Consider the following 10,381-nt stretch of genomic DNA (forward strand, 5'->3'; position numbering starts at 1 on the left):
ATGAAAATAATCAAGACAGGCGATCAACAGCATGAGGTGATGGTAAATATTTATAGAAAGTTTATCCCGCAAATTGGATTGCCATGTGAAAAACCTCAAGTTATTATGGATACTACGGATAGATGGAATATTCTGGAGGTAAGTGGGTGGAGGTGGACAAACAAGCTGAAGAGAGAGAGAGAGTCAAATGACCACACAGTGTGTTTCAGATTAGTAATGCGATGATAAATAAATTGTAGTACATATTCTACAACAATATGAAGGTTTCAATAATAAAATAAGAAAAACGACATAGTACTTACTTACTTAGCTGGCTTGTTACAGAACGGTTGTTCCATAAGCCGAGCTTAAAAAAGATTTCCAAGCGCGTCGGTCTTGTGCGCAAGTCCACCAATTTGGAAGACCACGTTCCAAGATGTTGTTTTCTACTTGGTCTTTCCATCTAATTCGTGGCCTTCCCCTTCTACGGGAACCATCAGTAGGCTCATTTTTATATGCCTTTTGATGTTCGACCAATTATATCGATGTCATCGGCGTAGGCGAGTAACTGATGTTGTTTGGTGTACAGAGTGCCATTTATGTTCACCTTTGCGTCTCGTATGACCTTTTCCAGTAGGATGTTAAAAAGATCACACGACAAACTGTCACCTTGTCTGAATCCTCGTTCGGTATTGAAGGGCTCCGATAGGTCCTTTCCTACTTTAACGGCTGACTTTGTGCCACTTAAAAATATCCTGCATAGCCGTATTAATTTTGCAGGAATGCCGAACGCAGACATGGCTTTAAACACCTAGTCGACAAATAGGTGGTATGTGTCGATGTGTTTTTCGTGGGTCTTTTCCAAGATTTGGCGCAGAGTGAAAATCTGGTCAATGGTGGATTTGCCAGGTCTGAAGCCGCATTGGTATGGTCCGATGATGTCATTGACCATTGACTTCAATCGTTCACACAGCACACTGGATAGCACTTTATATGCGATGGGAAGGAGACTTATTCCTCTATAGTTGGCACACATCGTCTTGTCTCCTTTTTGTGCACGGGACACAGGATGCTGAGATTCCAACCATTGGGCATGCATTCATCTAGCCAAATTGTGTTAATCAGCTGGTGCATGCTCCTGACCAGCATCTGGCCACCAGTCTTGAATAGTTCGGCTGGTAACCCATCGGCTCCTGCTGCTTTGTTTATCTGAGCCGATTAATTGCTTTTATGACCTCATCTTGGCTAGGTGGTATACACTCTATACCATCATCTCTTATTGGTTCTGGGGTATCTTCTTCATCGCCACTATTTGATACTAGTAGCTTTTCGCAATGCTCCTTCCAGATCCTCAACACGTTGTCTGTATCTGTCACCAGGTTTCTTTCTTCATCTCTACAGGAGGATGTGCCTGCACCAAAGCCTTCGGTTTGGTGTTTTACTCGTTGGTAAAATTACCGGACTTCATTCTGACTCTTGTACATCTCGTTTTTCTTGTGCTTTCTTCTTTTTTCTGAAAATAGGTTTCTCATCTCTCCTTTTCTCCCGATAGTTCTCCAACGCATTACGTGTTGCTACTGTCCGCATGGTTGCCCTATACGCTGCGTTTTTCATATCACTAGCATTACGACACTCCTGATCGTACCATGGGTTTCTTGGTGGTGGTTTTTGGTACCCAATTGTTCTTTTTGCTGCAGTTTGTAGGGAGTGAGCAATTCTTTGCCATTGTGCTTCTATACTATTATCGGGACAAGAAGTGCTTTCTTCAAGCAGATGGGTAAGTTGAGTGGAGTAGGCCTCGGCTACCTGTTGTGTTTGCAGCTTTTCGACGTCGAGTTTCCGTGTTGTATTAGATCGCACCTTTGCTGCAACATTAAGACGGGTGCGTACCTTGGCTGCCACAAGGTAATGGTCCGAATCGATATTCGCTCCTCGGATCGATCGGAAGTCTACCACAACATGATCAATTTGATTTCTCGTTACTTGATCAGGAGAAATCCAGGTGGCCTTGTGTATATCGAGATGCTTGAATCTGGTGCTGCTAACTACCATGTTTTTTGCTGCCGCGAAGTCAATCAACCTCATCCCGTTGTCGGATGTTTCTTTTGAAGGCTGAATTTTCCGACGGTGGGGCCAAAGATATTTTCCCTTCCAATTTTTGCATTAAAATCTCCTAGCAGAATTTTAATGTCATGGCCAGGGCAACGGTCATATGCTGTTTCTAGGCGCTCGTAAAATATGTCTTTGGTCTGTTCATCTATTTCTTCGGTCGGAGCATGGGCGCAAATTAGACTGATGTAAAAGAACTTCGCTTTTATACGGATTATAGCAATTCGCTCATCTACTGGAGTGAATCTGGAGACAAGGTCTTTTATTCTCCTGTTAACCATAAATCGGCATCCAAATTCATGTCTCGTTTCATGGCAACTATAATACAGGGCGTAGTCGTCTGACAACTAACTGGCAACTAACCCGACGCCTCAACCCATTTTTTATAGTTCATATGGGTGAACTCGCGACACATGTTAGCTCACTATTTCATCGGGTGATGAGAATAGCTCCCCAGGTGGCACCGCGGGGAGGTCAGTGTCCACAATTGAGATGAAAGAGGGACCAAGATAAGCCTGGGCTTCGCCATGTTAAAGCCAATCAGAGCCGTTGCTTGGTATCTATCATCCCCTACGCCACCAAAAACGACATAGTAATTCGTATATTATTTGAATAGCGTTCAAAAAGTGTTGTCAATGTCGGGATTTCTGCATTTTATGAATGAAATTCATAAAAGGAGAGAGCGAGAGAGAGAGAGAGTGTGAAAAACAAATTTTGGGGGGTGTGTTTGTTTTGCGATTGTGGTGACGGGTTTCTATGGCACAGAATTTTTTTGTCGTTTTATTTTTTTATATTTTGTTTTTAGCTTTCTTCTTTTTTCTTATGTCTTATCTCCTTTCTCTTCATTCTATTCACGTTCTGCGTCATTGGAACAATCATATACAGTCGAAAATGCTTATAACGAACATCTGGTTATAAAGAACTTTCTTTTATAGCGAACAAATTTTCTGGTCCCAAAGTTTTTTTATAACGAACTATTTATTCGGTCCCATCTTTCATTTGTCATTTATTTCAAATCGGTTATAACGACCTTGCTATAAATATAAAAAAAAACAAACCTGTTTTACAAAAATTCTAAGTTACATCAGAGGAAAAGAGAAACAGCTAATATATTGCCAAAAAGGATACACAAATCACATATTTTTGAACTAAATTAAATCAATTAATTTAATTTAATTCTCAAAATATGGGGTTTTACCAAAACGGAGATATCAGCTTTATGGCTAATGATGGTATATACACTTTGATACGGCAAAAATGCGCTCATTGAAATATTGGTTTTAGACCCCATGTTTCTTTGGACCAAATCCGCACTCTCCAATGAAGTAACTGATTTCATTCAATCTTTGCAGATCGTAATATTTCTTCCAAAATTAGTTCAAATTCAAAGAGAAGAAATATCGGTCCACTCATTTTGGTACCACCCGCACGAAATTGTCAAAACTATGCGATGCGGACTATGCGATTTCAACCAAACCTTCAATATTAATAAATCCAATATTAGGCGAACGGAACGTCCGATTTGAACCAAACTCAATGGATTAATATAAGCTAGTAAACTTAATTTGAAGCGAATTGAATAACCGATTCGATCAACATTAAGTCCGAGACATATTTACTTGTTGGTAGTCAGATTTGCCACCCAACGAGAATCCTGTCAATTTGTTTGAAAAACGTGAACAAAAACCCGAATATTGGAGGTTATTGATGTATAGAGGCTACACTGAAACTTCCATTAATATTAATAATTTTTACGGAACACTGAAAATTGGGGGGCACCATTATATGGGAGCTACACCAAAACATGAACCGTTGGAAAACCAATGTCTGTGCAAAGTTTCAGATCTCTATCTTAAATATGGCGATCTCTAGAGTGATTTTAACAGTCGTACACACAGGCGGACATGGCTAGAAGAAATTGCAAACGGAATGATAAATTAAAACCAGTGAGCGAAGCAGTATAGTCGGACGGGGCCGACCATATGATACCCTACATAACTTCCACGTAAATCTAACATTCTGTGATACTATATTTTGACTTTCTGCGATACTATATTCGGTCCAGTTCATTCCAAATTTATTATCTGATCATCACCGAAAATTATAGGCGTTGTCCTTGACCATACATGGATCCTCATGGAAAATATCAAAGCGATCAGAGCTATATTTCCGCCCTCTAGTGTGGTAATGGGTTACTAAATAATATTCTAATACGTAAGCACCTGCAAATATTTAAGTGTAACTCCCACATCCGCGTACCTATGACAATGTAATTGGTATCTATTTAAAGGTCAACCACTCCTCTTGGATATACAGTCAACTTCTCGGGTCTATGTCCTTCGGGAGTAAATATATTCGCCATAGAATACAAATTTTGTAATTTTTCACACAAAAGTCAGGGTCCATTTGACCCGCTAAATATTGGCCGATCTTTATCACAGCATGCTCATTCTTTGGCCCGATCCCCTACTCCATGTAAAATTTCACGATGTTCGGGCCATAATTGCGGCCTCTGGGAGAAAAACCGACAAAAATTTAGTATTTGGTCCATTTCATCCCCTAAATATTAACCGATCTTTACCAAATAGGGGTCTTCATTGGCCAGAACCCATCCTACATGCAAAATTTCGTGATGATTGGTCCATAACTGTGGCCTCTATCGTGTTTACACGTTATAGTGGACAGACGGACGGACACACATGTCTAGATCGACTCAGCTAGTCGAGATATGACGATCGGTATACTTGAAGGTGGGTCTAGGACCAATATTTCGCGGCGTTACAAACTCTTGGGCTGCACAAAGCTATAATACCCTGACAACATAGTTGTGTAGGGTATAAAAATGGACGGAATCGTCATATGAGGGATATGTGCTAACATGAATCTTTAATTATAATTTAATTATAATTAAAACTGAATTGCCATTTCGGTGGGAAAATGCAGCTAAAACCTTCATAATACCTAAAATGCCGCGCTTCCGTTCAACAATATATGCTTCTAATAAAAAATGTCCACAAAACTAAAATGCTACAAATCTTTAAATTCCCAAAATTGGAGCGATATACCCCATTTTTTAAATCAATCATCCAGGGAGTAGATACAATGTCTGTAAAAAAATTCAATTCGCCATCTTCACTATTGCGAACTCTATCGTGACAGACGGACGTATTTTATTCTTCGGGGTATCCGAATAAAATTTCGAGATGTTGCAAATTATGTATTTGTCATTTTATTTCCAGAACGGTACACTGTACCTCGATGATCACGATGTGCTCTTAGACACTGTCAGTTATTGTCTATCTCCACAATGGGACTCTACTATAAATGAGAATATTTTTTTACCACTGAGTTGTCCCATGACAACTGAACTTGATACTGCAACAACTTTGAATACTTACGGTGAGTAGGTGTTTTTTCCTTACATATATTCTGATTTTAATTTCTTTTATCCCTTAGGTATGCTGCTATCGGTAGTTTTCATTATACCAACAATTTTCGTGTATTTGATGTTGAAGGAACTGAGAGAAAATATAAAAAATAAAATATTTATTTGCTATTTAATTTGCATGGCTGTGAGTTATTTGATAATTTCCCTACTGAATATATCGCGAGCGGTATTTCATATTTTCTCGTGCAGTTTAATTGGTAAGTGTGACTGGAAATTTAAATGTTTTTATATGCCATGATCGCAGCAGATATGATTTGTATTTTTTTTAATTATTTCAAAATCCCATTTTGTTTTTGTTTTCCTGTTGCAGGTTTTATTGGCTATTACTTTATAATGGCCACTTTTGTCTGGATAAGTGCCCTGTGTTTTGAAATTTGGTATAATTTCAATGCTGCGTCAACGGATTTTTGTCCCAAACGAAGTGCAATACGTTTCAAAATCTACTCTCTATATGCATGGGGATTAACGGGTATTATGACGGCCGTTCTTATATGGTGTCAATTATCAGAATATGTGGATGAGATGTATAAGCCGGGAATTGGTGTTAAAGTGTGTTGGTTGGATAGTAAGTTCAAATATATTTACATACACACACATACATTGGTTTATATATTCAACACCATAAAGGTGGTCACAGATTTCTCTCAGAATAATTTCTTCTTTCTGTTGAAATGAATGGTCTCTTTGTTGTTCTTCAATTTTAGCTAGAAAATGGTCAGCTGCTATCTACTTCTATGGGCCCAGTACAATTATTATGATCTTCAGTACAATAACATTTATCTACGTCTCAAGAAAAATATATGAAATACGTTTTGATGCACTTGCTAAATTACACAAGCAACATTTTTTGCAAGAAAAGTAAGTATTGTATTGTATTTTTTTTTTTTTGGAAAAATAATCGTTAATAATGCAATGTTTAAGATATCCTCTATTAATGGAGGATATATTTGTTTGTAGTTGATTTGCAATTGAAATTTATTTTACACTTAATATATCGTATTTTATTTGTTGCAGTCTTCTAATATTGATACGCCTCTTTTTTATAATGGGCATATCCTGGATAATGGACATTATCTCGTTTGCTATGCGCGATCATCAGAACTTTCATTTTATATTCGATCTAACGGATTTTTGTAATGCCACTCAAGGTGTTCTAATATTCATACTATTCGTGGTGAGACCGGAGGTGATGGGACCATTGAAGAAAAAGTGAGTTCACATATTAATTGTTTGATATACTTATGTGCGTGTGTGTGTTTGTATTTAATTATAAACAATTTCTTTTTTTTTAGATTTCGAAATAATTCCAAAGAAGCATATACTCAAGATTCGGTACAATTCCACTCTACCTTATCAAAAAGTACGAAAATTCATCCAGGTCCAATTTAAATTATGTTTACTTCTTCTATATGTTGAATTGCAAATTAAATTATAAAATAATAATAAAAATAAATTTGTTTACATGAAACAACTATTTTCCATATCCACATACATAATTGATTGTAATGCGTCTGAGTGTGGGCCACAAGTTTAGATTGTATGGTAGATACCATAAGTGCATTTCCCAACAACACAATTTTCTTTGGTATTTTAAATCCAATTTCCAAGCACAAAAAGATAAAACGAACAACTAATATCGAAGAACCAATAAGCGTGATTTTTTTTTCAACGAATTTTTGAATTTTCGAACATAAATATTTTCACCAGGACACAATAGTTTTCCTAGTTTGGATTTTTTAAGCGAATATTTTTCTTTTCAAGTGTGAGGAGAGTCGTTAGAGATGCGTTGAAGAGAATTTTGTATACAACTGATGGAAGTATTTATCGGCGATCGGAGGGGGTGTCTTACGGACGAGCTGAAGGGAATCTAAATAGATCAGCTGATGGTTGACTTTATGGACTAGCTGAAAGGATCAGAAGGCGGGTGTCTTTATAGACGAGCTGAAGAGAATATTTATAGATTAACTGGAGGAAGCCTTTGTAGACCATCTAAGGGAAATATTTTTAGACGAGCTGAAGGGATTCTTTACAACCTGAAGGGGTCGTTATAGACGAGCTGAAGGGGTCGTTATAGACGAGCTGAAAGGAGTCTCCATATACCAGCTGAAGATAGTCTATAGGACTAACTGAGGGGTGTCCATATAAACGAGCTGATGGGAGTCTTTATAGGCGATTTGGATGGAGTTTTTATAGACTAGTTGAGGGGAACCTTTGAGTTGAAAGGACTTTTTACAGAAAACCTGAAGGGGTCGTTATAGACGAGCTGAAGGGAGTCTTTATATACGAGCTGAAAGGAGTCTCCATATACCAGCTGAAGGTAGTCTTTAGGACTAACTGAGGGGTGTCCGTATAGAGGAGCTGTTGGGAGTCTTTATAGACGATTTGGATGGAGTTTTTATAGACTAGTTGAGGGGAACTTTTGAGTTGAAGGGAGTTTTTACAGAAGACCTGAAGGGGTCTTTATAGACAAGCTGAAAGGAGTCTTCATATACCAGCTGAAGGTAGTCTTCATATACCAACTGAAGGTAGTCTTCATATACCAACTGAAGGGTGTCCGTATAGACGAGCTGTTGGGTGTCTTTATAGACGATTTGGATGGAGTTTTTATAGACTAGTTGAGGGGAACCTTTGAGTTGAAGCAAAATAAGTGTTCATAGACCAGCTGGCGGATGTCCAACTGAAAGTTGTCTTCAAAGACTGAAGGAAGACTTTAAAGACCAGCTAAAAGGAGTCCTTATAGATTAGCTGAAGGGAGTCTTTATGGACCACTGGAAGTGAGTTTTTATAGACCATGAGTGATGGGTGTCTTTGCTATCGAACTAATTTGGGTCTTTGTAGACCAGTTGAAATGAGACTTTATAGAGGAGCTGAAGGGTGTATTTATAGTTCAGCTGAAGGCAGAGAGCTATAACGAGTCTCTATAGGCGAATACAAATGGGGAAGTTTTTTAGAAAAGGGAGTATTTTTCGTATTTCGTTTTCACATAAGTTAATAATCATCCATCCTCTTGTTATACCCTACACAACTATGTTGTCAGGGTATTATAGCTTTGTGTAGCCACAAGAGTTTGTAACGCCGCGAAATATTGTTCCTAGACCCACCTTTAAGTACACCGATCTTCATATCTCGACTAGCTGAGTCGATCTAGGCATGTGTGTCCGTGCGCCTGTCCATTATAATTTGTAAATACTATATAGGCCACAGTTATGGACCAATCTTTAGAAAGTTTTGCATGTACGATGGGTTCTGGCCATTGAAGATCCCTATTGTTTTTGTTAAAGATCGGGGTTAATATTTATGGGATGAAATAGACCAAATATTTAATTTTTGTCGTTTTTTGTGGCCGATCCAGAGACCGCAATTATGGCCCGAACATCGTGAAATTATGCATGGAGAAGGGGATCGGGCCTAAGAATAAGCTTGCCAGTTTTTGATAAAGATAGATCATTATTTAGCGGGTCAAATGGACCCAGACTTTTGTGTGAAAAATGACAAAATTTGTATTCTATGGCGTATATATTTACTCCTGAAGGACATAGAGCCGAGAAGTTTATATTATATCCAAGAGGAGTTGTTGACCTTTAAATTGATAATTATATTGTCGTATATACTCAGATGAGGGAGTTACACCTAAATATTTACAGGTATCTCCGTATTCGTATATCATTTAGTAACCCATTATTGCTCTAGAGAGCGGAACTATAGCGCTGATCGCTTTGAAATGTTCCATAAGGTTCCAGTTATGGTCAAGTACAACGCCTATAATTTTCGGTAATGATCAGATAATACTTTTGGAATGAAGTGGACCGAAAACTTAATTTTTTGTGTTATTTTGAAGTCGATATATAGACCACAAATGAAAACCGAACATCACAACACAACCCACGGTGAAGGGAATCTGGACAATAGCTGTACTGAATACTCGTAATATTCGGAAAATATGTCAGTGTGAGGAATAGGTGCTGTTTACCTCAAATCGTGCAAGAGGGTGCAAATATCACGAAATATTGCCCAGGCTCGGAATAAACATCCGTAGAAAATTTGAGTTTCGTGGTAGTTGTGTAGGGTATCGTATGGTCGGCCCGTCCGACTATACTGCTCCGCTCACTGTTTTACTACTTTTTTATCGAACTACAATTTTCTTTAAACCATTAAACTAGATTGCAGAAAATACACACTAAGTCATTTTTTTCTCATGACATTGTTACATCCACTGACGATACATTGGGGAATTTAATACAAATGTTTCTGTCATCGAAGTGATAAAAAGAGGTGCGTGCATGTGATTCAAATGGATGTAATTAGGAAAATTGATTTCCCTCCAATGTATCTTTGGATGTGACAAAATTTATTCTCGAACTACATACGAATTATAAAATCATTTGCATTTTTATTGCAATATTAGTGATTAAAAAGAAAATAGGGAAGAAGGAGACTAAAGTCGACAGGACAATATCCTATACAATTTCAAATGAATATTAAAGCCTTTGGATGACACAGACATGTGTATAAGGCAGTTATATATATATATATATATATACTTCTGGTAAATACAATTTCAACCGCAAATAGAGTGGTTTTGTGTGAGATTTCAGATGAGTAGTTATGACCATCTGCTAACAAATCAATTATTGTAATTGAATAGATATAGACATCCTAATTGAATCTACCGCACAAGTTTCATGTTTTCAAAAGGCTCAGTATTCCCCATATCTAACCTACAGTTGGAGAAATAAAAACTCAGGGGGCTTCGAAGGGTGAAATCAACACCTCTTTAGGAAACAAAATAATCCGCATACTATTTGAGTAAAATCTGGTATACTAAATTTCGTTGACACGCAGTCA

General features: G+C 37.7%; 1 protein-coding gene across 1 annotated transcript; it reads left to right on the forward strand.

Moving 5' to 3' along the window:
• Positions 1–6,749, forward strand: LOC133330533 (G-protein coupled receptor Mth2-like). The gene is made up of 6 exons (XM_061538969.1): positions 1–138; positions 5,328–5,487; positions 5,545–5,733; positions 5,847–6,101; positions 6,241–6,394; positions 6,551–6,749. The coding sequence occupies exons 1-6, from the start codon at positions 1–3 to the stop codon at positions 6,747–6,749; spliced, it is 1,095 nt and encodes a 364-aa protein (XP_061394953.1).
• Positions 6,750–10,381: the final 3,632 nt, after the last annotated feature.

Source organism: Musca vetustissima, unplaced genomic scaffold (assembly GCF_032173495.1).
Source record: "Musca vetustissima isolate MV318-11 ecotype Yass unplaced genomic scaffold, APGP_CSIRO_Mvet_v1 utg4398, whole genome shotgun sequence".
Classification (NCBI taxonomy): Eukaryota; Metazoa; Arthropoda; class Insecta; order Diptera; family Muscidae; genus Musca; species Musca vetustissima.

Excerpts from the sequence above, each read along its gene's own strand:
- LOC133330533 (XM_061538969.1), top strand. The coding sequence starts at position 1 with ATGAAAATAATCAAGACAGGCGATCAACAGCATGAGGTGATGGTAAAT. Across the intron at positions 6,102-6,240 it reads TAAAGTGTGTTGGTTGGATA|CTAGAAAATGGTCAGCTGCT; the intron begins GTAAGTTCAAAT and ends CTTCAATTTTAG. Across the intron at positions 6,395-6,550 it reads CAACATTTTTTGCAAGAAAA|TCTTCTAATATTGATACGCC; the intron begins GTAAGTATTGTA and ends TATTTGTTGCAG.